Source organism: Lissotriton vulgaris, unplaced genomic scaffold, assembly GCF_964263255.1.
Source record: "Lissotriton vulgaris unplaced genomic scaffold, aLisVul1.2 SCAFFOLD_2308, whole genome shotgun sequence".
Classification (NCBI taxonomy): Eukaryota; Metazoa; Chordata; class Amphibia; order Caudata; family Salamandridae; genus Lissotriton; species Lissotriton vulgaris.
This window is the reverse complement of record NW_028248537.1, coordinates 72,927-100,255: the sequence shown is the minus strand read 5'-3', so window position 1 is coordinate 100,255 and position 27,329 is coordinate 72,927. Positions and strand designations below refer to the sequence as shown.

The following is a 27,329-nucleotide window of genomic DNA, read 5'->3' as shown; positions in this document are numbered from 1 at the left end:
GGAGTAGGTTCGAGGGTCGAAAGTCCGGTAGGGCTGGGGCCAAATCAGTTGGTGTCTTCCTCTTCTTAGCAGCTGCACGGCAGGTCTTGTTTCTTGTTCTTCTTTCTTGTTTCGGTATCTGGATCTAAGGAAGGAAGGTTCAGGGAGCCCCTAAATTCTGAATTATGGGGCGTTACAGGTAGGGCAAGGACAGGGACCAATAGGTCCCTGTCCTGGGGTGGGTACACCCCCTAGCCTCCTCCTCTCCTGGGGGAGGGGGGCAGGAGCCTAGCTGTGATTGGGCAGGGCTCCCATCTTAAAGATGGCCGGAGCCCGGGGTCATGCTTTACCTAGTCTCCCCCACCTGAGGGGTGAGGTTGGCACAGGCTGGCGCACCCCCTTCTTGACAGTTTTTCCCACCAGTCTTCCTGCCAGAGTGGGAGTCAGGACTGGTGGGGGCCAGGACTGGTGGGGGCCAGTTGCTGGGTACAGCAAATGGTCTGGAGAAGCTCACAGAGGCAGCATGCATTTAAAGCTTCCCCCTGCCCATTCTGGGAGAGGAGATCTAGCACCTCGCCAAGGATGTGCATTGTTGCAGGTCCAGGAGAGCGGGGGCTCTCCACCCAGGGGGCTAGCAATATGTCTGCTGTGTGGTAGTCTCTGCAGCCACTCAGCCCAGATGTGGATTTAGGTTTAGGTCTCAGATCTCTTAAATGCCCTCTGTAGTGCATTTTACATTAAATCCCACACTGGCATCAGTGTGGGTTTCATTTGCTGAGAAGTTTGATATCAAACTTGTCAGTGTAGCCATTATGGTGCTGTGGAGTATGTAATGACAACCTCCCAGCACCATATACTCTTAATGGCATCACCGTACTTACAGAGACCAGGAATGGCCCTGGGTACTGTAGTGTCACAGAGCTCATGCACCTGTGCCCACACCACTGGCATAGGGCACCCAGCTAGAGGGGTGGCTGATGTATGCCAGGGCAGTGGGGTTGTGGGCATGGCACACAGGGTTGTGTGCCATGTCGACTCTTTTAGTTCTGCACCTAGACACTCAGCCTGCAAAGGCAGGGTGTGGGTGTCGGGGTACAGGGCCCCTAAGGGTGGCACAATAAGTGCTGCAGCCCTTAGGGGGTCTTCTCTGGTCACAATTCCCTGGGTACCTAGGGTACCATTTACTAAGGGCTGATATGTGGCCAGAGATGCCAATTGGGTTTAGACTTCAGTATAGTTTTTAGGGCAGGAACACAGGCTCTGGGTACCTGATTGGAAGAGACCCAGGGCATACCTAGGAAAAGTGCATCAGGTATCAGGCAAAAAGTGTGTGTGTGTGTGTGTGTATGTGTGTGTGCGGGAAGGGGGGGGGGTTGTACTGTGACAGAAACTCACTTTCTCACAACAGCCAAGTCCGGAGAGATGGCTTTTTCGGCCTTTTGTTCTCCCAGGACTTTCTGGTGTGATCTTGGTCCGCAGGCCCACCACCGGGGTTGGTATTGCTGGGGTATCTAAGGTAAGGAATCTACAACACTAACCTGTTTCTTTCAGATGCACAAGTTACTTACCTTCAGTAACGATACTTCTGTAAGAAACAGTAGTTGGTGTTAAAGTCCTTACAGCCCCACCCATCCTCCTCGTTCTGCGGACCGATATCTAGGGTTAAGGTATTTCCCTTTGAGGGCCCTAGTTTTATGGCACCAGTGTTGGTCTCTGGCATGGCTCTGCGTTCCTGGCGCGGAGAGCTATGTACAAGAACTGACGTCAGCGCGCGGGGGCGGCGTCTAAGTTCTCTGACGTCATTCCGGCGACCACAACGCCGATGACTGACGCGGAGCCGCAGATGACGCCCACCGACCCGCAGGGGTACTGCTACGCAAAACTTTCCGGATCCAGTCTGACACCTGGGGGTATTCTAAGGTAAGGAATCTAACACTAACTACTGTTTCGTACAGATATATCGTTCTGTAGTAGGGGATCTCAGTGTATAGTCATAATCTAGTGAATAGTCCCGCCCATGTGCGTGGACCCCGGCAATCAAAAATAATCTCAAGTTGTAAAAAAATGCAGAACTGCAAAGACACTTAAGAGAGAATTTAAAGACAAATAATGCAGCCTATATCAACAGGCTACACTGTCCAGTACTTCAACTAGAAATTCCACCAAAAAAAACACACACACACAACACAGCCTGCCCAGTTTCTTCCATAGAGAAACTTGCCTCTACCAGTAAAAGCCTCTGGAATGATAGAGAGGAAGGCATGGACAGACAAGCCCCATAGGCTGCCATTATGTGGCTTAAATAGGATACTGTGCCTTTAAGAGAACTTTCCAGAACTTCTCCTAGTATCCCAGAATGCACAGCAGGTCCCTTTTACTTTCAGTTCTTTTTTCCGGCTCCTGCTAACAGGACCCTGGCATTGAGCTCTCCCCTTTTCAAGGGTTTATATTGGATTTAAGTTCACTTTTTGATAAGTGTTTACAATTTATATTCTTGGTGTTTCCCTTCTCTCCTGTGTTTGTTCAGGCTTTTTAGGGCTCTAAAATGCCTGCTCTTTTCGACAAATGCCCAGCATATGTAAGGAAGAAGGCCAAGACTGATCCACACGACGTCTGCATTATTTGTCTCCCTGAAGCACATGTCCCTGAAGACTGTGACATCTGCCAGAACCTCTCAGCAAGGACCCTGAGGGAAAGGCTGAAGATTAGGCTTCAAGGCATAGAAGAGAGACCACTGCAGGCTGAAGGTGGGTCTGGGCAGGTTGGGAAGGTTCCCTCTGCCTCTGCTGAGGCCTCTGGGGGGCTCCCCAGAGGCAGGAAGACCAGCAAACAGTCCCGGTCTCCGTCGGCGTCGATTGCATCGACGACGTCGAGAGGGATGACGGCGGTGTGTTCCCCATCTCTCCGGGGCTCCGGGTCAAGACTGCGTGAAGATTCGACGTCGAAGGGCCTGGTTAGGCCTCCGTCGAAACCACTATCTACGGAGTCTTCGTTGTAGTCGACGTCCGCATCGAGCTATCGGCGTCGAAGGAGAAGCCACAGGCGTCGGCGCTCGTCGTCGAGGCGATACCGCCGGTCGCTGTCTAAGACTGTCGGCGTAGAGGGGATCCTCGGCGTAGAGGACCTTGAGAAAGTGGACGGCGTCTAGGAGGAATCGACGCTCGTCGTCTAGAGTGGAACGGTCAACGTCGCGGAGGCGGCGTTCAGCGTCGAGGAAGGAGAGGTCGACGTCGCGGAGGAGATGTTCGACGCCTGAGTCGCGGAGGCGACATTCGACACCGGAAAAATTAAGTTCGGAGTCGAGGAGTCGTTCCCACTCCCCGAAGCGGCGCCAGAAGTCACCCTGAGTCTGGTGGAGGGCGCCGGAGACGGCGATCACATACTGGAGGGGCTGGTTCACCGTGCTCTGTGTACTCGGTGGTATGTACACCACCACGGCCGAAGACGCCTCCTCCCCCTGTACCGAAGGAGGATCCTCCCGCCAATCCTCCTCTCCCACCACTTCCTCCTTCAGGACAGCCACCACCACCGCTCCCGCCGCATGGGCCTGCCCCTAGGCCGGAGATGCCTCCTGTTCCTCCACCAAGATCGGTGTCACTACCTCCTCTTCCTACACCACTCCTAGACGCCGTCCACTTTCTCAAGGTCCTCTACGTACTCTACGCCGAGGATCCCCTCTACGCCGACAGTCTTAGACAGCGACCGGCGGTATCGCCTCGACGACGAGCGCCGACGCCTGTGGCTTCTCCTTCGACGCCGATAGCTCGATGCGGACGTCGACTACAACGAAGACTCCGTAGATAGTGGTTTCGACGGAGGCCTAACCAGGCCCTTCGACGTCGAATCTTCACGCAGTCTTGACCCGGAGCCCCGGAGAGATGGGGAACACACCGCCGTCATCCCTCTCGACGTCGTCGATGCAATCGACGCCGACGGAGACCGGGACTGTTTGCTGGTCTTCCTGCCTCTGGGGAGCCCCCCAGAGGCCTCAGCAGAGGCAGAGGGAACCTTCCCAACCTGCCCAGACCCACCTTCAGCCTGCAGTGGTCTCTCTTCTATGCCTTGAAGCCTAATCTTCAGCCTTTCCCTCAGGGTCCTTGCTGAGAGGTTCTGGCAGATGTCACAGTCTTCAGGGACATGTGCTTCAGGGAGACAAATAATGCAGACGTCGTGTGGATCAGTCTTGGCCTTCTTCCTTACATATGCTGGGCATTTGTCGAAAAGAGCAGGCATTTTAGAGCCCTAAAAAGCCTGAACAAACACAGGAGAGAAGGGAAACACCAAGAATATAAATTGTAAACACTTATCAAAAAGTGAACTTAAATCCAATATAAACCCTTGAAAAGGGGAGAGCTCAATGCCAGGGTCCTGTTAGCAGGAGCCGGAAAAAAGAACTGAAAGTAAAAGGGACCTGCTGTGCATTCTGGGATACTAGGAGAAGTTTTTGGAAAGTTCTCTTAAAGGCACAGTATCCTATTCAAGCCACATAATGGCAGCCTATGGGGCTTGTCTGTCCATGCCTTCCTCTCTATAATTCCAGAGGCTTTTACTGGAAGAGGCAAGTTTCTCTATGGAAGAAACTGGGCAGGCTGTGTTGTGTGTGTGTTTTTTTTGGTGGAATTTCTAGTTGAAGTACTGGACAGTGTAGCCTTTGGATATAGGCTGCATTATTTGTTTTTAAATTCTCTCTTGTGTCTTTGCAGTTCTGCATTTTTTGACAATTTAAGAGATTATTTTTGATTGCCGGGGTCTACGCACATGGGCGGGACGATTCACTAGATTATGAATTTTGGAAACTGCTGTGATAACTTGTAACGGAACTGGTGCTATGTACAGCGCTCTGATAACCTAATCGGTTCAAGTTCGCGCTATAGAAAACTCTAAAAATAAAATAAAAAATAAATGACTATAACAGAGATACTCCCACTACAGAACTGGAGTTACAGGACAGAAACTACTCCTTCCCGAAGGGAAGTAACTTGTGCTTCATTAATATTGAGGCCCTATAAGATAGTGGGGCTTTGCTGTGACAGGCAGCAGCTTGTTTATCAGTGCGGGGCACCAGGGGTCACCCTGTCAATGAATGCACAGGAGGTCTTCTCCCTGAGACACAGCAGGAGCATTTGTTTCACAGCGTGGCTGCTGGTTGTAAATTGCCCCGCCCCCCCATGCTCTCTATAACATGAGTAAACAAAATGGTCTTTCCGGGCGGCCAAATTGTATTGTAGCCACACGCCTTTTTTTCTATTTCTTTACTTTTTATACAATCGCGGCACCCGCGCTTTATCTTTAAATTGTGAGTGCCGATATTGCTTCAAAAGTAAAGAAATAGAAAAACAAGCATTTGCAATACAATAGGTCTCGCATTACTAAAAGTTTGAGTTATTGGCGTTGCGTTATTTTTAGCAACACCAATAGCTCAAACTTTCAGTAATGCAAGACCTATTGCATTGCAAATGCTTGTTACTCTTCCTCCCACAAATTTTGATTGGAGGTGTCTTAGACGAGAACTGCTAGATTCTAGTTTACTCCCAAAGAGCAAGCAAACTTAAAGCCATTGAAGTGCTGATCGGTAGTTGCATTTTGAAATTAAAATAAACACCTGAGTGCCTAGAGCTCCCTGCCCAATGGAGTAAGATTTCTAGAGTATACAACTATTTAAACAATATTAACTGAATTAAGTGTTTTTTCTTCTTATACTAATACCCCTTTCGGGGTGATTCGTGCACGTTAGAAGTGAACATAACAAACTACTGTGTTTTTACTGCAAGCATGCCATACCTTCAGAATCCATTGGAATATGTTTAATGTAGAGAGCCTTGTCATACTGCCGACCATTGTTCCCCATTTTTCTTTCATAGAATTCTGTGGTGTCCAGCTTGCCGGAACTCAGTGAAGCTTCCAACGATAACACTGCTACCACTAGCACCCCGGTCTCCTCTTACAGTGATGCTGGTCCCCCCTACAGGTGAGAAATAGTAGTGTAAGCTTCAATCAGATTTGAACATAGTATTTCTGTTTTAGGGGCATTGGTATCCAGTATCCGAGTGGCTTGGAAATATTGGTTAAAAGTTCTCTAAATAAATGGTCTATAAGACTTACCCTCTAACTCCTCCCGACCCCCTAATCTCAAGTACCTATAGGGAAAATCCAGTTAATTTCTTGTACCTTTTTTCCACAGGGTGGTCTAAAACTTATGTTCCTAACCTTTTCTTTTGCCTGCTTTCCCACCCACTGAGAGTCGCATGTTTCCAGTTTCACAATGTTTTTTTTTTCTCAGCCCTGCTTGCTACAAGAGCTAATGTCTTAAATGTCTTATTTCTGTTGCAAACATCAACCCCTTACACGCCTGCCTGTCCCTCAATCTTTTACTCCTCTCGCCCTTCTTCTGACCAAGGAATGTTTGTAGACTACACTTTCAAAATGGAATGAACACTGGGCTTCACAAACATACCTTACTATTTGTCCCTTAAATGGACTGTCTGTGATATCCGCGCCATTGCTAATCTGGCTCAGACCTTAGCTTAAATGTACTATGTTTTGCGAATTTATTATCGCTCTAATTTTTTATTGTAAGTATATCCAAGCAATTGACAAAATTCGATTTGTAATAACTCTTTGATCAAAAGCAGCATTACAAAATGAGAAACCTAAACATACTAGAGTATTCATTACTGATAACCCTCCTCTGCACTTATAGAGGGCTAAATATAGTCTGTCTCTTCGCTGACTGTGACTCATTCAGCCATCAGACTAATGGGAAAATATCACCCCAATGCTTGAGTTGTAAAATGTATCTTTTTTGAGCTATGACAGAGTCTTGAACACAACACTTTTGAGCTTAACTTTTTCAGTAGGAAAAGTCATCTTGAAATATGGCTGTTACATAAACATACCTCTTAGGACATCTACCCCAGAAAAGCAAAGTCCAAACGTCCAGGTTTGTAGTTCATCATGCATTATTCTATGGAGAACAATGTTTTAGAAATTCCTTTTCGAAAACCTAGACAATGATCTTCAGACGTCCAACATTACAAGGATGGATGGTCCTGAAACTGTAAATAAACAGTTGCAAGGAATAAGACAGAGTATCCACTTTGCCCAGACTAAAAGTATTTTTTGCTTTGAAGGTTTAGGTTCGCAACATTGCTGTGATATTAAAAACCAGAAGCCACTTTCCAGTGGCTAACTCACTTAATAAAAATGCCCTCTGTCTCGCTAAGTTAGACACCTCAGAAATAGGGTAAAACAAGGGACCGAGACGACAGAGTTAGCAAAGAGTAAATGGTGCAAAACCAAACTTATGGGGGAATTTCTAGGTTTAGAAATGAGTGCAGAAGTGTTTGTCTAATTGCTTCCATTGATCCTCCTTCAGCATTGATGCATATAGATCTCTGCGGCGCAATCTCACACAAGCCGGGGTCGATGGCATACCACCTCAAAAGAAACCCTCCCTTCTGGGACTTACTGAAGGGACAACTGAAAGTGCGTTGGATAGCAGAAACCTGAATCTGCAGGAAAAGATCAAGGTGGGCTGAAGGTGCAATGGTGCCTGTTGTGCAGTATAGGTGGATGGATGTGTCAGAGGCTCTGGAGGGAGGCTGCAAGAAGAGAAGGTCTTGTGTGTGGTTTAAAAAAAAAATTTAATTCTTTCTCTCTCTCTCATTGGAGACCTCATTTAATTTCAGACCATGTCATTTTTGTGGTTTTTGTTTATACCTTTAACAGCTCCTCAATGAGGAAGTTGCTGCTCTTCTCCGCATTATTCAGCAGACAAGCCACGCATTAAATTGCTGTGTTGATGAAGAGCACGGCCAAGGATCTCGTGAAGAGGCAGAGGCTGAACGTTTACTGCTTGTTTCCTGTAAGTTTAATGTGCTGTATCACTGCTTTAAATTCAATGTGAGAAGTATTCCCCTATTTTGAATGCATCAGTGGCCTGTCCTTTCATAAAGGTGCACATTATGACAGACGTTCTATTGTGATTCCGGTAGTATACATGCTGAAAGTCCAGGTACGCTGTGACTTTTGTAATATTCTGAAACTTAGAGGATGTCGGCCATGCAATTGTTTGTCTGGGAATGTGGTAGGATTATCGCAGACTAGAAGGTCCAGTATTTCTAGGGTAATGTGCACCCATTTTTGGCATTTCATTTTGGTTGGGTCTTAAATGGTCATTGACAAGAATATTACACTAAATCTCTCTGTGGCCACCACTGTTTTGGGCACAGTACATTTCTCAATTGTGGAGCAATCTGCGTGGCATCCTGCCTCCATTCTAAAGACCATTATTGACCAATCTTTGCAAACTAGAACTTTTGATGCTTTCATCACCCTAGTGACTTTTTTGTATTGGATGCTTCAAATCTTTCTTTTGATAGGCAAACCTTTCCTCCTATAGCAGAGATTGGATAAGGCATAGCATAATTAATTTTGCCTATGCCCATGCACACCTTGTTTGTTTTGCTTAACCCGCCTATGCCGTATTTGGATGATTGATTATCTTGTGGGACTATAAATATACAGTAAAAGTAATATTGACCATTTATTAATTTCAACTATGAGTTATTCGTGGACATTTAATCCAACCACCCTAGTATGCCAAACTTTTTTTTTCTTTTTTTTTTCTTCAAGACTTGTACATTGTCCTTTGATATGCCTGGATTGTGAGAAAGATCATTATTGGAATTCAGTTGTTTTTGTTGGAACACCCTGCTTTACTGTACCTAGTTGGCAAGAGCTTGGCCACTGACCCTTTAGAAAATGGTGTTTGGTTGACCTAAACATCTGGAGTGTAAGACTATCAATAAGCCTCAAATTGGGGTTTGAAAAAATAAAAAGGAGATTGTTGATGTCTGAGGCATAGCCTGGAAGGACCTGAACAGCAGGTGGATTTGGCATTTACCAAAGTACCATTTTCTCTAAATTTAAGTTGCTTGAATACTCTCCCTATATCAATTGGGCATATTTCAATCCAGCCCATACCAGATTTTGTTTGAGGCACTGAACATCTGAGTTTGCCATGGTGGAAAAAGCAGGCACAAACCATCTTTTAAAAAAAAATATTTTAAGAAGTGGGATACTTGCACAATGTGTCGTTAAAATTAAGGTGCTTTGTTTGGAGCACTTGCATGCATGTATACTTCAGGGTACATAAATATCCTTCTGAGTTCCTGATGAATACTGCATGTCCAGAATGAAGTGTGCATGCAATGATGGCAATAAACTGAGCGATCCAGTATCTGTAAAGCGTCCTACATAAACACATCTCTGCACAGCATGGGTCCTTCAGAAATGCGTTTTATGCAAGTTTTTATCTGTTGTAACTGGTAATCCATTGATATGTGATTCTGCTTGCAAGGTAGTCTTGAACATAAACTTCTTCTTGGCATTAAATACAGAGCCAGAACCAGTTCTTGGGCTTCTTCCTGTACATGCTAGACTACACCAGTTTGTTTAATATGGACCTTCTGGTAGTCCTAGGTACAGGGCAGCTATTGCAATTGACTCGTGTCTGTTTTGGCTGCCATGTTTGCTACCGACTCCTAAGATGCCCTGCTGTCCTGTCACCTCTGTCTGCTTTGCTTTTGCAGCCAAACTGTCTTCTTTCACTACATCTTAAGTGCACACAGTGTAGCAAACTAAAATAGTTTGTCCCTACTGCTTGCTACCTGGTTACTTCACCTAATTTCACTGGTGTTTATGGCTTAAAATGTAAAATTTCGTTTTATAGTTTTTTTAAAATGTATTCCACTTTTGGACTTTTTTGTTTTATATTGAATTTGTATTTTTTCAGTAAAATATTTGTCTTCAGTCCTGATGTTTGAATACACTTTCTCCTGCAGTTATTAAATATTCTTGTTTATTTGTATTTTTTAATTGAGAAGTGCAGTTCTTAGCCTTTTAGTTTAAAAAGTATGTATGTAAATCAATAGAATCTGGAATAATACAGTGAAATAGGTACTTAAAGTAGTATCATTAATCTACATTGTGGATTTAATACATAACCCAATTCCTTCTGGTAATTATCTCATGGAGTTTGAATCATAGTGGGATCTTACCAGTAGTTTAAATTATGCCTCAAACTGTACATTAGTTTCACTACACTAATTCCTATGGTTGTCCTTGCAGCAATTCTTGCGCACTGTCTAACTTACAATGAACTGTATCGTGCCATGACTAAATGACAAAAAAATAGGTAAAATACTTGTAAAACCCTTAAACAGATTTAACTTTTCATGGGAAATTTACAATACAAACAGAACTAAAGTTTGTTTTTTCTTGTTGAGTTTGTTGTAAAATTGCAGTATTTGCTGCATTTCAAGTGTTCCCTCGCATTAAACAAGGCCAGTAATTTCCTTAGATGAAATTGTATTTACTTCCCTATATTAAATAGTATTTTGAATGACTTATTATTAAGTTTTTCATAAATGGTTCTCTCAGGACTATTGATGCATGCAGTTTTAACTCATGCCCATTGGAGGCTTTGGCCTTGTACTGAATAAAGTACAGATGCCTATTTTATTTTCTATGCATACTTCTCCTGTCCATCTTGTGTAATTCTTTCTGATTGTCTCTTCCAGCTGAGAAGCGTGTCTCACTGCTGAACATGCTGACACATCTAAAATCTGCAGAATCTCTAGGCTCTTCCTCGTCCCTGTCTGTACAAGGACTAGAACCATGCCGCGGCTCTGTCACCATTTCTGATCTCCGTCTGCCCCTGAAAATGGACTACTTGTGCTCTGTGATGAATCGGACAGGTATGTTCCTGGAGGTGAAGTAGGTACCAGTGACTGAGGGCACGAATGTACTTTTATATGGGGGTATACGTAAAGAGTTTATAAAAAATGAGGAGGGTAACCTATTTATCACTGAATTGGTGCTTCTCTGGAACGTTCATGGTTTATTCATGAGCATCTTTATTTTAGAATGTTGAGAGTTCTGTTATCTATTCATCTCTTAAGAATGTATGCCACTATTGCCTTAAAGTATTTTTTTCACATAGAAGGCTAGTTGATATGTTTTACATGACCAACAGTAATGTCCTTATGCAGGAGAGGTTTAGAGACTCAGTAGTGTGGTCTCTGCTCATGATGGTGGCTCAGGGTACTAATTGTCTCAGAGATGGCGTTAGAATTTGAACACTAACAATTGTTTTCTTCTGACCGTGATTAGTGCAGGTACAAAGGGCTTATAGTTTGTAACGGGGTGGAGGTATTTAAAGTAGAATGGATCTATTTCAGAGTTTTCTAAAGTGCAGACCAGACACATTAAGTAGTGGAGTACTTTACCTAGAGTGAGTGATGGGTACTAAGAAAATCAGATGATTTTTAGAAATGGGGTTTAAAAACGGTTTATAACTACATTTAATATATATTGACTACACTGTGCAACTGCTAGTGACTTCTAGCCGCAGGTTCCTTACCTTTGAATTTCTCAGGCGTCAGACTGGATATGGAAGATATTTCGAGCAGTACTCATGAGCCCGCTTAGGTGGCGTTGGATCAGATATGCATCAGTCTTCGGCATTATCTGCATCGGAGTGATGTCGCTGGACGATATTGGTGCCACCCAGGCTTGCTGACAAGTTATTTTCTTTCCGCAGCAGCCAGAGCTGTGTGGTAAATTTTAATTACCTATACGGAATTTATGTGGTAAAATTCAATAAGAATAACTCAGTCAAAATAAGAAGGCAGAATCCGTGGTATCTGAGGTTGAAAAAGGGGTTTTATTCCTTAACAAAGGAATTGGCTCGAGCCAATGGTAGCATGACCCATCGCCACGAGGGTTCAGGGTGGGAATTGCAATGGACATGTACAATTATTTATTAACATGAAACTATATATATAGTCATTTCATACAGTAGCATTGAATGCAGAAGGCGTAACAGCTGAGAGAAACGAGATAAGAACAGAAATACGTAACAGAAGGCGTGCACTAGGGCGTACACGGAGGTGTGTGCTGGAAACGTCACATAAAGGTGTCATGAGTGGGTGGATCCCTAGAAGGATCCTGCAGAGTCAGCAAAAACATGTGGCAGAGATGCGCGAGCAGCAGCATGACGTATGATTGACGTGTAACTGGAGGGTGAAGGGGACTTGACATTTGGCCCTTCATGAGGAGACAGAAGTCTGGGATGTCAGAACAACCTAATCCCAGATCATATCTAATATCTTGTGTTTGAGGAACTGTATTATCTAGAAGAAAAGGTCTCTCGGGCAGAGGCTATTCTATACTGACTGCTAGTGCGTGCATATGCGACTACGTGTCTACATGAGATGTGAGGGGCCATGGGCCTACCATGGTAACGGAAACTATGAATTACTTGCATGGAGACAGTGAGGCCGGGCCCTTTGCTCTGCAGCTGGAAAGGATGTTTACCTGAACTACTAGACAGGAATGTATTTTCCGAGGAGCGGAGCAGATAATTTGAAGGTTGAATACAGTCTTGGCAGGCAAGGCTGGTCGAACCTGGCACAGCTCGCCGCACAGAGAGTAAGTCAAGGGTCAGGAAGCAGCAGGCTGCGACTTTTAGAGGCAGAAGGGAGAAAAAGGCTCGATGGCAGAAATCAGGGCCTAACTCGCCAGAGCTAGAAATCATGAAAGTGTACCACATAAAGACGTTGGCAAGGCACACTTAGGAACTGAATATCGGACCCATTCATGGTGGATCTGAAAGAGGACATGTTAACGTTGGACGCGAATGTATTTGCGTCTTCATAGCTGGTCGTGGAGGGAACTTACATGTACTAGAAGCATGTACATGGAGCCGTTGGGGTCTACGATAGGGGACACAATTGACCATAAAATTTATATTACCTCATTCCCTCCTTGTCCCCTACGGACCCTTCATGATATATCAATCCTCATTAATCTATCAATCTGTTCATGTAACATCATTTGCTCTTCTTTCTTCTTATGGCGTTTTGAATGGGGACTTGAATGAGGAATACATGATGTGGCGCACAAGCCTCAAATCGCTGGCCCACATTGCAGACATAGGCAACAGCTGAATACTATGAGAAGGCCAATACCTAGGAAGGATAGGACCTTCCATCCCCAGGCTGACAACGTTGTCCAGAACCAACCGGACCAAGTCCAGGTGCCTGGATTCTGATGTATCAGACTTGCAATCTTATGAAGACGTGTTATAGCTTTGTATACTGATGGCGCGTTTTCTGGAATGAAAACACAGCAGCTCGACCCGATGACCTTACAGGCTCCGCCCCTATCGGCCAGGATGACGTCAAGGACGAGACGATTTTGAAGAACAACAATCCGCATAGCAGACTGTTCCTCTGTTAAGTTACCTAGGGCAGAAGTAGTTTCATTCACTACAGCTTCAAGGGTTCTAGTTAATTTTCGTATCAGTTTACTATTAAAGACAGCACCTAAGTAGGGAAAGAAACCTTTATTAAAATCTGTGTATTGTTCCCATGCCGTTTCAGTATAGTCGACAATCGGGAGATCTCTCTGTGGTCTATTGTGTACTAGATGAGTGTTCCTATGATAGTCAGGAGGCGCGAGGAAAACAGGTGGCAGAAGGAATGCAATGTAACAGGTGCCATCCCAATCTAGAGGTAAGCGTATATATGCGGTATGACCACAAACGAAGTAGGAATGACGTGAAGCTTTAAAGGTAGACTTGCCCTTATCACTGAATTCGATCACAGTAGTACATCTACTATGACCCAGGTGTACTGAACCATTCTTTCTGACACATAATTCACCTTTAACTGGAAGTACGGACATGGCGGGCAAGACTGGTTCTGTTTCGGATTCAACACTGAGAATCATGAGGTTAAGTGTAAAGTTACCTAATCCATATACTTCATTTTCTAGATCAGTTCCTGTCCTTTTGGGAAGACCCTCCTTGTCAGGAAAACATACTTTATGCAAAACAGTGTTCAGGTTTCCCCATACCCAGTTACCCTGGTACACTACGGAATCTGAATCCAAGGAATTAATCAAACTAAACCATGCACCACAGGACCCATTATGTGTGAACGGGTATGGAAAAAGAGGCAGAACTCCTTTGTATTTCTGATAGGGAGGGAGTCGGCCACATATCCAACAATTTGTAGCATTGCTGGTCTGATGAGAATGATGTAACATACTAATGAATGTATTGTTGCGCAGCGCAAGTCTGTAAGATAGTTCGTGTGGGGGTAGTTCGCTAAAAGAATGCTCGGCAGTGACGTTGAAGGAAGAATTTGCACGTTTGAATATAGGATAATATATGTGTAGAAGCACACTTGCAGCAATAATCATAAGGCTCAGGAAAAACATAATCAATAAAGTCACAATGCAGTGGCTGCGAAGAGATTTGCAATATTCACGTTTCTTGAGCTGTTTCTGTCTATCTCTCTCTCTATTGGGGTCTAGGGGATACATGTCAGAAAACACGTTCAACCGATTCACCTAGGGGAGGACTTAAACAATTAAACTGTCTGACTTGCTAGACCTCAATTTCATTTTATATTCTTGTTGTGGAGTTTTCTCTATCAGGGGAAGTTTAGAGTCACTAGAATCTGGACAGTCCTTAGAGGGGGAGGGTGAGTCAGTCTCTGGCAATGCATGAAATTTCTTCAAGTGACTGGAGTGCAGCCACCCTTTGCGGCCCTCGACCTTGATTGCAGTCCTCGTGGTGAGAAGTACCAACTTCGGCGCCTGCCACCTGGGTTCCAGCGGACTTTTCCTGTCGAAATTTCTTATAAGCACAGTATCTCCTGGAACGACGTCGTGCGGTTTCACCTCGGTGTTGTCGGGAAAGGCTGCAGCGACCTGTGAACGACATGATTGTAGTGCAGACATCAAGGAGGCAAGGTAATCTGTCAACATGTTACAATCGACATCGGTAATTTTTCTGGGCAAAGGCGTCCCCCACATATTCGGTGGTCTACCGAAGACCACCTCATACGGGGATAGCCCTGTTCTGGAATGGGCTACCATCCTCATGTAAAAAAGGGCGACTGGCAAAGCTACGGTCCAGTCGACACCCTTCTCCGTACAGATTTTTGCAAGACGAGTTTTCAGGGTCTGATTGTGTCTCTCTACGAGACCTGCTGCTTCAGGATGTCGGACACAGTGGAACTTCCATTGGTAGCCTAGCAGGAGTGATACCTGCTTCATGAGCTCGGATGAGAATGGCTGACCGTTGTCTGAGTATACAACACGGGGCAAACCATATTGGGGAAAGAATTCACGAACCAACTGCTTGGCAGTGGTCGGAGCAGTGTAATCTGGGACTGGATATGCTTCTGTCCAACGGGAAAGTGCACATACAACTACGAGGACATATTTGAAACCTCGACATCGTTCCATCTGAATATAATCCATCTGGAGGACTTCAAAAGGGTGATCGGGAGGATGAAAACCACCTTGTTCTACGGGAACACCTCTACCTGGGTTGAACTGACAACAAATCATGCAAGTACGCACTTTCTGTTTGGCTGCTGCTCGTAAGTGTTTATTGAACCAGAGGTGTTGAATACTGTCTAACATGGCTTTTTCTCCTAAATGTGCTGGACTGTGTACTGTATTAATGATAACTTGAACCATAGAGTCGGGGAGAAACCATATAGATTTTCCCTTCGTCATCCATCCCTGATCTGTCTGGGTCCCTCCTAGTTCAATCCATTTCTTGATTTCATCTGGTGTAGCATGTGTCTGTATGTCAATTACATCTAGGGCGGGATCCTTGACTGTCATGCAATGTGTCGGTGTCGAGACTATTGTCTTTGTCAGGTCAGTGGCATGAATCTGATTCTGAGCTGTATGTTTTGCGGTTCGGTCTGCCAGGTCGTTACCCTGGTAAACAGTATCTGTAACCTTTGTATGTGCCTTACACTTCATGATGGATATCGCTGTAGGCAGATGTATTGCATCTAACAGAGTTTGAATGAGGGGACCGTGTTGAATTTTGGCACCGTGAGAAGTCAAAAAACCTCTCTCTCGCCAGAGGACACCGAAGTCGTGAACAACTCCGAATGCATAACGGGAATCGGTGTATATGTTAACTCTCTTGTTCTCAGCTTGAATACAGGCTTGTGTCAGAGCGATGAGCTCTGCTGCTTGTGCTGACAGGATGTCGATACGATTTGTTTCTATGACTTCAGTTTCTGTTGTGACTGCGTAGGCGGCCACTAATTCTCCTGTACTTGTTCTCATACATGAACCATCCACATAAAGTGTCAGGTCTGGATCTGGTAATGGAGTGTCTGTCAAGTCTTGTCTGGGTTTCGTCGTGATAGTAATGACTTCAATGCAATCATGTGCCAATGGGAGTGTTTCAGTTAATGGCAAAAGTGTAGCAGGATTCAATGTATTGCAACGTCTAATTTCTATGTGTGGCTGGAATAATGTCAATTCATAACCTGTCAATCTTGCTATAGTCAAGTGTTGAGTCTGTGTTCTATTTAAAAGAACTTCCACGGAGTGTGGAACTTGTACTGTCAGTGGATGTCCTAACACTATTGAATCACTTTGTCTGATTGCTAGAGCTGTTGCTGCAACTGATTTCAAGCACGCAGGCAGAGCCTGGGCTACTGGATCCAATGTACTAGAAAAGTAAGCACACGGTTTGTATGAACCTGCTTGATCCTGCGTGAGTACCGACAATGCAGTACCTTCACGTTCTGTGACAAAAAGTGTAAAAGGCTTGCTGTAACATGGTGTCGCTAAAACGGGTGCTTGACATAAGGCTTTCTTTAAGTCGTCAAAAGCTTGTGTATGTTCCTGAGTCCAGGGGAGGACAGTCGAAGACGCTGCCTCCTGAGTTGTTAACTGAATGAGTGGCTTTGCTAGGAATGCATACTGAGGGATCCATTGTCTGCAGTAAGAAGTGAGGCCTATAAAAGCCCGTACCTCTTTTTGGGTCTTGGGTGGTAACATGTTTGCAATTAACTGGATGCGATCGGGCGTTAGCTGTCTCCCCCATTTGGACAGCAAGTGGCCTAAGTAAACAACTTGCTGAACACAGAATTGCAGCTTCGAAGGGGATACCTTGTGCCCCTTGTCAGCCAGGAAATGTAAAACCGTCAGTGACGCTAGTTCACATTCACGTTCACTTCGGGCGGTGATCAGTAGGTCATCGACATACTGGAGTAAGGCAGTGTTTTCAGGCATGTGTATACTGTCTAGTTGTCTTTTCAGTGCTTGGCTATAGATGCTGGGGCTTTCTGTGAATCCTTGAGGTGCGCGTGCAAATTTGAAACTTCGTCCATTTAAACAGAATCCGAACAAGTATTGGCTTTCCGGATCGATTGGGACGCTAAAGAAGGCGTTTTTGAGGTCAATTACAGTAAAGAACGTTGCCTCAGGATCAATGGCTGTCAAGAGAGATGAGATATCTGGGACCACAGGGTACTGTGGTACAATGCATTTATTCAATTCGCGCAAATCAATAACCAATCGGTAAACTGGTGGTGCATTGGGATCTGTACGTTTAAGAATTGGAATGATAGGAGAATTACATAAATTCGAGTTGGTTTCTACAACCACTCCTTGTGCAATGAGCTCTTCAATGATTTTCAGTAAAGCCACTACAGCATCGGGGGGTAACTTGTATTGTCGAATTCGTGGTAAAACGACACCTGGCTTGAGTGTGACTCGATATGGTGTAATGTGCATACAACCTACATCAGTGGGGCCTTGCGCCCATAAATGTGCAGGTACATTCTGTAATCGGGGATCAATATCGCTCAACACATAGTGACCTTTAAAGTCACGTAGGAACAATCGGACTCCTTCCGGAGAACAGCATATTACAGCTCCTAGAGCTTTCAGAGTCTTGATACCTAACAAGTTTTCTGGACATGACTTAGTGAGCAGTAAATCCGTAGTACGTGTTAAAGGACCAACTGCAAGGGGAAGTGGTTGCGATACTTCATTAATAATAGGCTTGCCTGAAAAACCAAGGGAAACATTCTGTGAGCCTGAGAGGGGTGCCCCTGGGACCTCGTCGTGACTTATCGTTATTCGGCTTGCCCCTGTGTCAATTAAAAACTTTCTGTCTTTCCCTAATACTTGACTGTGTACATAAGGACCCTCTTGATCTACAGGAACCTCAATAAGAGGCAAGCCAACTTCCCTCTCTAGGCTGTTTCATGTGTATCGCTGATAATCTGGATAATCAGTCTGGGCATACTGGTACATCTGCTGTGATGCATGTTGAGTTGCAGCAATCGGTTGGGGCTGTGGCACCGCTACTGTCTGTTGTGAGGCTTGCATAGGCTGGATATTCTGTGGTACTTGTTGTTGGACCTGGTCCTGTCTAGGAGGACGCGGTCTCTCTTTAGTTTTACCCGTAGCTATATTATGTTTCAAAACTGCACAATCGTTTATATAGTGTCCTGGCTGTTTGCAATAGTTGCATGTCCCTTTAACGGGAACTATTGTATTATTAGACTGTGTCGTGCCTTTTTTCTGACCGTCAGCTGGAACTGACTGAGCAACTAACATTTTCATTTTCGTGTCTTTCATGCGTCTCTGTTCGTGTTCGTGTTCCTCTCTAATTCTATTCTGGTGGTACTGTAACATTTGTAACATTTGTGAGGGTGTATTTGCTTGCCATGTGCTCTCGACTTTCTGTACACGATTCTTAACTTGGGGCAGGGAATTTTCGACTAGTTTTGTTACGAAAAGATGTGGATATGACTCGCTACTTGCTTTCAGGCCACTATTAATACCAAAACATTTCTCAAAACTGGAATAAAAATCGCTAGTGTCTTCATCGGGTTTCTGTTTACAGGCTGAGATAGCATCCCAGTCCTCCTTTTTAGTTGCTAATAAACGTGGCAATACTTGCACTAACAATCCTGGTAACGCTTTAACTTTGTCTCCAAGCCCTAGGCCTGGAACTCGGGTGTTTTCTTCGTTTTCTAATGCAGCCCAATCAATCTTTGCATTTCCCACTTCCCATTCTTTTTCTTTGAGTTTCTCGTAAATACCAGCAGGCAGTAGTACTTTCAATATTTTCATAAGGTCTGGATAAGTGTAATCACCCATGAGTAACATGTCTTTTATTTCACGATGAAAACCTGCTGGATCTTTGTCATGGCTGGGCACTAATTTTTTCATTTCCAATAATTCTATTTTAGTTATGGGCGTGTACACAAACACGCGTCTGAGCGTATTATCGGCATTCTGGACCGGATGCACTTCTCGCAAGGGGTTCTGTCTGTCTATGTAATACGTTTTTCTGTCTATGGGTGGAGCTGGAACAAAACATGTATTCAGAAAAGCATTGCACCTGTGTCGATGTTCTAGAATTACTTTAATCAAGTCAGTACCTAGACCTCTCCATTGTGGCGAGAGTAGTTCTATTAAAATATCAGGTAAGGGACCTGGATCAGAATGATGGCCTTTGAATAATGTAATGAGATGCTGAACCATATATATACCAGCTAATTTCTGTTCGTCAGGGGAAAGGTTTAAAAAGGTATGTACTAAACCATCATCACTATATGTATCAGGATCGTCAGTCCATTGTACGGCTGACCTGGCCAATTCTTGTTCATCCATGGAATTAAGTACATGGTACCCCATTCGTTCTTGTAGTATTCTGTCAGTGGCCTGGAATAGGTGTTCGGGGGTCTTTGGATTTGACATGGCAGTTCGAAAGACTCTTTTACTTTCCGGACGTACCGGACGCATTGAGTTATTATAGGGTCTTCCCTTACCTACATATGCTATCATTTCTCTAACTGGTAATTGTGCTTGTCCTCCTGTCTCTTCTGGTGCGTCCTCCTCCCCCGAGGATTCAAGTTTGTCTGAATCTACTTCTGGTGCTGGCTGTCTTCTTTCATGTATCTTTATTACTGCATTTCTGATCCTTCGGTACATATTTTCTATACAAGCCTGTTTATCATGATTCCCGTCTGCTATATTCTGACCCCATCTATGAAGTGCTTTTATTTCTTCCGGATTTGCACCCGGCCTATCCTGTTCTCTTATTAGGCAGTTTATGAAGAACCGTAATATCTTGCCTTGAGTATCGACTTTTTGGTAAGCCATGGCCTCGCCAATACTTTCAGGGCCTACCCCTGTTTGGACAAAATGATATATTCTATCTAGATGATCAACCATTCCAGGTAGTGTCAATAAAAAGTTTGTAACTCGTCGCAATCGTACTGATGCGAGCATCATTCTATCGTCATTCTTTTTACCGGGTACTGGATCATATCTACAATCTGCAAGACGTTCTTTATATATGTCAAAATCGGCTGCTTGAGGTGTACGTTGTTGTGCTAGATCCCTATAGGTCCATCGATGTGTTGGTGGTGGGGTTTGAAAACCTATCGCCCCTCCTGACGCGCCTCCTGAGGCGCCAGATCCGAAGGGATTCGTGGAGTGTAAAGTAGGAGGAACGGGTGCGGGGAGAGGTGGAAGGACAGCCGGAAGTGTTGGAACGGGAGGAGGAGTAGCTTGTCGCGGAGGTGGGGGTTGACGATCTCGGGGTCGAGCACCGCCAGTAGGGGGTGTGCGGGGCGGTGCGGTATTAACATATTCGGGGGCTACATCGTCTAGATAGGAAGAAAGGAAAATGTCCTTTGTGGTCTTGTGATATACTTTAGTCGGGAGCAAGGGAGGGGGCAGATCCTTCGGTATTTCCGGAGTGGCCTTAGGTAAACCCTCGGCCAGTAAAGGATACATACCATTCATAAGAGTGTTTCGCTGTCGGTCTACTTGTTCTGTCTTTACTCGTATCCCCTCCTCAACTAATACGATTTCTTGGGCCTTGTCTGAATCCTCTTTATGTTTCTCTGTTTTTCTGAGTGCTTTCTCTGTACGTCTGTGCGATTCTTTACGCCATAGTTCAATGGCATCCTTCTGTGACTGTCTGGCTTTCTTTTTCCATAATGCTTCTTCTACTCTCATGATGCACTCGGCATCCCATGTCCCAGTAGCGGGCCATCTTTGATTCTCTGCTAAATCTTTAGTATAGTCTACCCACAAATCGAGATATAATACAGCGTCTAGGCCGTGCTTGTGGTACATAAAGTGCCCTGGAGTGTCCCTAGGTGGAACAGGCACTGCTTCTTCTAGAATCCCTTTTCTAGTTCCTATCTGTCTTAGTTTGGAGAACAGCGGCATGTTTCAGCCGTGCTACTCTGGGCTTGATACTTACTCGACTTCGGACACAACTAATACAGTGAACACAATAATGCAGATCGAACAATCACTCATACCACGACATTAAAACATACTAAAACATTTCAGAGCGAACAATAATGATTAGAATAAAACTAGCTAATGGCATAATACTGGATGTACTGCTAAACAGTACAGATACACTGCTAAACAGTGCAGACCAGGTCTGTGTACCCAAACCTGTCTTGACCGGCACAAATTAATGCGCTCGTCTAGATGCGTCCCCAGCAATGGTACTCACCGGGAAGCACGGAACGGAAGGCCTCGGAAACTTGACACTGGACTGGACCCGACTGGACTCGACTCGTGACGTGAACTGGCGGGCCTCCGGATACCTCAGACTTTGCTCTCTCAGCTAGGCTCTGGTCGGGATCCTCCGCACTCCTCACCGCCTCGTCTGGGTGTCGATCGCAGCCTCAGTCACCTCCGTTGGCCTGAGGGAGATACAGGAAATCCTGCGGGTACGCGTAGTTGTCCGTCAGCGCTGGGGCAGGGGGGCAGGCCTGCAACGCACCGCCGGCGCGTGAGGTGGGGGAGGAGTCCCTATTCGGGCGCCAATTATGTGGTAAATTTTAATTACCTATACGGAATTTATGTGGTAAAATTCAATAAGAATAACTCAGTCAAAATAAGAAGGCAGAATCCGTGGTATCTGAGGTTGAAAAAGGGGTTTTATTCCTTAACAAAGGAATTGGCTCGAGCCAATGGTAGCATGACCCATCGCCACGAGGGTTCAGGGTGGGAATTGCAATGGACATGTACAATGATTTATTAACATGAAACTATATATATAGTCATTTCATACAGTAGCATTGAATGCAGAAGGCGTAACAGCCGAGAGAAACGAGATAAGAACAGAAATACGTAACAGAAGGCGTGCACTAGGGCGTACACGGAGGTGTGTGCTGGAAACGTCACATAAAGGTGTCATGAGTGGGTGGATCCCTAGAAGGATCCTGCAGAGTCAGCAAAAACATGTGGCAGAGATGCGCGCGCAGCAGCATGACGTATGATTGACGTGTAACTGGAGGGTGAAGGGGACTTGACATTTGGCCCTTCATGAGGAGACAGAAGTCTGGGATGTCAGAACAACCTAATCCCAGATCATATCTAATATCTTGTGTTTGAGGAACTGTATTATCTAGAAGAAAAGGTCTCTCGGGCAGAGGCTATTCTATACTGACTGCTAGTGCGTGCATATGCGACTATGTGCCTACATGAGATGTATGGGGCCATGGGCCTACCATGGTAACGGAAACTATGAATTACTTGCATGGAGACAGTGAGGCCGGGCCCTTTGCTCTGCAGCTGGGAAGGATGTTTACCTGAACTACTAGACAGGAATGTATTTTCCGAGGAGCGGAGCAGATAATTTGAAGGTTGAATACAGTCTTGGCAGGCAAGGCTGGTCGAACCTGGCACAGCTCGCCGCACAGAGAGTAAGTCAAGGGTCAGGAAGCAGCAGGCTGCGACTTTTAGAGGCAGAAGGGAGAAAAAGGCTCGATGGCAGAAATCAGGGCCTAACTCGCCAGAGCTAGAAATCATGAAAGTGTACCACATAAAGACGTTAGCAAGGCACACTTAGGAACTGAATATCGGACCCATTCATGGTGGATCTGAAAGAGGACATGTTAACGTTGGACGCAAATGTATTTGCGTCTTCATAGCTGGTCGTGGAGGGAACTTACATGTACTAGAAGCATGTACATGGAGCCGTTGGGGTCTACGATAGGGGACACAATTGACCATAAAATTTATATTACCTCAGCTGTTCCTTAGAAGAGCGACCCCTGTCATTTTTTTGTCAGGATTTTTTATACTTTCTGTTGATTGTTTTTTTTAGGTTTCCTCCTAGTGTGTCGAGGATGTTATCACATAGGTCTAGTTTTAAGCACTGCGGAGTCTGTCACTGGGCGATGTTGGTGACTGGTCCACTGCTTGGGTGTCTGTGGTCCCTGGAGCGCGACCATGTATTCCAAACAAGGTTCTTGAGCTATATTAGACTTAACTACTAAAGGGGAAAAACATCCTAAAAAAGAGCGAAAGAGGAAAAGCCTGTGAGTACCACCATGTCTCAAAAAACCTTACAAAAATAATTACCCAAATGAATTTTAATGAAGGGAAAAGAAACCACAAGGGCGCATAAACAAATACACTCACAATTAATACAGAAAACATCTACATATGAAATCCATAAAACAATGGCAGAGACTAAAAAACAAATCACAAACACAATATACAATTGAAAAACAATGTGATCTCTGATTTGTGCCATGTACAAAGCGTCAACGGCGTTTCAACCCAAAATTACTTTAAGGGTCATCATCAGGACAAAATAGCTTGACGAGCGAAAGCAACCACTTGATAAATTTTCTTCACCCATTGTACTGAATGTCTTCCAACAGGGAGACCTGACGAACTCTGGAAGTACTTCAAAAAGCGTGCCTCCAATCCTATATATGGTAGGAAAATTCAAGGGCTCAATAAATAGACGGTAGTGCGAGCACATCCAAAGTGTCAGAATTTCATATATTTAAGGGCGTGTGTCCCGCGTTCTAGTCTACTGCAAAAACGTCAGCTCCATGACAGTCGTTCCGCAATTGCTGGCCATGGCGCCGAAGGCTTTGAGGGAGTGGTCCCTGAAGCTGCTTGGTGACTGGCACGCGACTCCCTGGAAGGCGAGGTCCCGTTCGAGAGTAAGGTTTTGGGATCACTTGCGAAGCCCAGTGTCCTCAAGATCTGATAGACTACTAGCCGCAGATTCCTTCACGTAGAATTATCCCCAGGCTTGAGACTGGATCCAGAAAATCTTTTGCCAGTGCATCCCTGCGCGCCGGGGGGACGTCATCATGCAACTCTGCCCAGGCATTGTCCATGTACGTGACGTCAACGAGGTCACAAGTCCCACCCCGGCGCGCGTACGTCAGTTTTTTTCCTTTTCCATGTGCAACGTGGATCCGGATCGTGCTCTGGGCCTGTTTAGGCCTTTTCCCTTTACTCTATTGCGTGTGTGTGGGGAGAGTATGCGAATGCCTTCGAGCTTTAAGAGGTGCTCGTCTTGTGGACGCCTGATGTCGGCGACAGACCCTCACCCCATCTGCATGTGGTGTTTGGGGGAACACCACGACTCCACTGATTGTGAGTCGTGCCAGCAGCTGAAACCGAAGTCCCGGCGGGAGCGCCGGATGAAATTTCTTTCAGCCCGAATGTCCAGGTCGGCGTCATCACCCCACCCGGCCCCTGCGAAGGGTTATCGAACCCCCTACTTCCCTCGTCGACATCGACCCTTCCTGTCGGTAAGTGTTGCAGTTTGTCCCCGAGGGCTGGTTCTCGGCCTGTTGGGGGCGCGGGCTCTCCGCAGGTGGTGCGCCCCCACGTGTCATCCCCCTATCTGCCGTTTACCGGTGTGTGGGCGACTCGAGCCCAGATGGAGACATATGCGGCAGCTCTGCAGGCCTTTTGGCTTCTCCTTCTTCCCCCTCCTGGAACGTCAGCGGATCCCTTGCAGAGTGCGGGGCCCTCCGTAGCCGCGCAGGCGGCTCCGGCCCTGGTGCCGTCTGGCTCGGATACAGGTTCGGAGGATGTGGTGCGGATCTTCCGGGGTTCCTCCTTCGGACCACGGCGCCTCCGCTACGCCTCAAACTCCCGCGGGAGTCCCTGTGGTGTCGCAGGAGGTCGCCGGAACTCGGGTCGAACACCGAGCCCCTCTCGGTCCTCTGGACAGGTGGCGACCTTGTCTGAGTGCCCCTCTCATCCCGTCACGGGTCGAGGCTGGCGGGGGACTCCTCGTCCCTCCCCGGGTCCCTCTCTTTCCTCCACGCAGGCAGCTACCTCATTGGAGGCCAGGCCGGCGCCGCCCCAGCCCCAGTCTCCTGCACCGGGCGCTGTGGCGGAGGTCGTTCTGGTGTCTCCCCGGCGTTGGGACAACAAAGTCCAGCCTCAGATGGCGGACTCTATGGCGTCTGGTCGTTGACTCTTCCTCAGACGCCTCTTCTCCAGAGGTTTGACCCTTGTTGGTGTCATCCTCCCCGGAGACGGGCCGACGCGGTGTGGCCTTTTCTCTGGCGTCGTGTAAAGGCGGCTCCATGCTGTCTCCACGGCTGCGGTCTTCTCCAGAGGATCCGCAGGTCCCCCACTCCTCGGTCCCTCTTCCTTCTTCCCGGACCTGGCCCTTCCTCTCTCCCGGTTTGCTTGGTAGACGGCAGTCTTAGCTTGCAGCCGTCGCCTACCGAGGAGCTGCTTTCCCCTCCGCAGGGCCCTACGGAGGCGAGTGTGGCCTTCGCTTGCACGGTTTCCATGGCTGTGGGAATTTTGCGCATGGGTGATCCAGCTACCCAGTTCCCCGCGGATAATCTTCTGGAGGTTCTCCATCAGGGCTCTGGAGGTAGGGAGCTCCTGCTTTCCTTCGAGGGTTCATTCCATTCTTCTCACTTGGGGCCGTCCCGCCATGGGGACCTAGTGCGCCAACACCTTATACACCGCCACCATCCGGCGCCGCGTTAACCGGCGTGTCTTTCCCTCCACCCCTCTACCAGGAGCCCCCTCTTGCAGAAAGCCTTTCCATCTCTGCCGCCGCTGTGGTCTCCCCCAGTCACGGGAGGCCCGCTGGCTGGACTCCTGGGGGCGCAATATGTTCGCCTCAACCATTGCAGCTCTACGGGCCCTTAACACGCTGTGTGTCCTGGCTAGGGCCACTTCTTGTTTGTGGGACTCGGTGGAGTCCCTTATGTCGCCACTTCTCAGGAGGGTCCCTGTGTTGATCTGAGGCACCATGTGTTGGATGGCCAGGAGCTGGCGGCGTTTATTCTTTGTTCCGCTCTGGACATCTCGGAGGTGCTGGGTCATGCCATGGCTCCTTCGGTTGCCCTACATCGCCATGCCTGGCTTCAATACATTGTGTTCCCGGAGAATGTTCAGGAACAGCTGGTGGACCTTCCCTTCGATGGCACTCTTTTGTTCCACGCAACTGCAGACTCTGCCATTCAGAGGTTCTTGGCGGGGCTTCCTCCTCTCCTCCCCCTCCCCCTCAGTGACCTGTACCTTGATCTGGTGCTTGAAGGTGTTATTCTGTTGGGGCGGGTCGCCCCAGTTGTGTGTTCTGTGTGCTTCATCGCCATTCGAGTCCTCATTGCTGGGACTGTGGTTCTGTTGGCTGCTGGCCGGCCCTTCTGGACTGTTTGTTTTTGCTTTAGGTTTTCTACACCATGCTGGCCCTGGGACTAGGCCTGCTGTTTTTTCTCTCTGGCTGCTTGACAAGCCTTATGCGGGTTTTTCGCCGGAATTTTCTGTTGTCCTCTGCTGCGGACATTGTTACCGAGAGGTTCCTATGTTTAGGGATGCAACATGCCCTATGTGGGGCAGTGGAAGCTATTGTATAGCTCTGTTCTGCGCTGGGGAGTTGTGAATGCCTTTGGGCCTCCGTTCTCCGTTAAGGTATGTTGCAGATGCACTCCTCTTATTGATGGCTTGTGAGGGCTTGAGTTACGCCCGGGGTGTCCCTCTCTGGGGTCACTGTGCTGTTCGCCTGGTCTGCTGTCTGTGGCCGGGAATCTTGGTTCCGCCTGGTTCCACTTCCTTTTGGACTGTGGGTGCGGACTCCTCCCTGTAGCATGTCCAGACCCTTCTGGCTCTCGGTCGTTGGCTGACTTCTGGCTTGCCCTGAGAGCATCCTTCCGCGGTGCTCTCGGCGTCTGGTGCTGACCTTCTGTTTTTCTGCACCATTGTGCCTTCTTGGCGCTTTGGTGGGACAGTCATCCTGGTCTTGTCCGCTTCTTCCAGTAGGCCTTGCACTCGGTTCTACCTCTCCTCCCTATGGGATGAGATGGTCCCTGAGTTCTTGTTCCCTTTCGGGTGCAGTCTGTCCCTGCGGGGCGCTGGAAGGTTCTTCCTAGGTGACCTTGAGTTACCCTTTTTCGGCTCCGCCTGCTTATTGCAGACTGTGCCGTTCTGTCTGGACTTTGACTTCTGGCCGTATTAGGCTCGGCTGCCGTCTTCGCTGGGTGTGTTTCCGGTGGAGGGTGGCTTGCCTTTGCTTTGCCTCTTCTCCTTGGAGTCTCTAGGTTGCTCTTCTCCTTCGGTGCTCCTCATACCTTTGGCCTTGGGCGGACGTTTTGTTGTCCTGTATGGGCGTGGGGTGCTTTGGCCTCCTTTTCGCCTTGCCTTGTTTCATCGGCTGAGCGAGGATGGGCTGCCTCTTC

The 27,329-nt window shown here is 46.7% G+C and overlaps 1 protein-coding gene across 1 annotated transcript in view; it reads left to right on the top strand.

Moving 5' to 3' along the window:
• Nucleotides 1–27,329, top strand: part of LOC147664071 (anillin-like) — a 278,145-nt gene that overhangs the window by 219,157 nt on the left and 31,659 nt on the right. The window contains exons 12-15 of the mRNA XM_086950003.1: nt 5,841–5,947; nt 7,355–7,508; nt 7,708–7,843; nt 10,563–10,739. Of these exons, the coding sequence (XP_086806129.1) occupies nt 5,841–5,947; nt 7,355–7,508; nt 7,708–7,843; nt 10,563–10,739 (574 nt within the window). The remainder of the gene's footprint in view (nt 1–5,840; nt 5,948–7,354; nt 7,509–7,707; nt 7,844–10,562; nt 10,740–27,329) is intronic.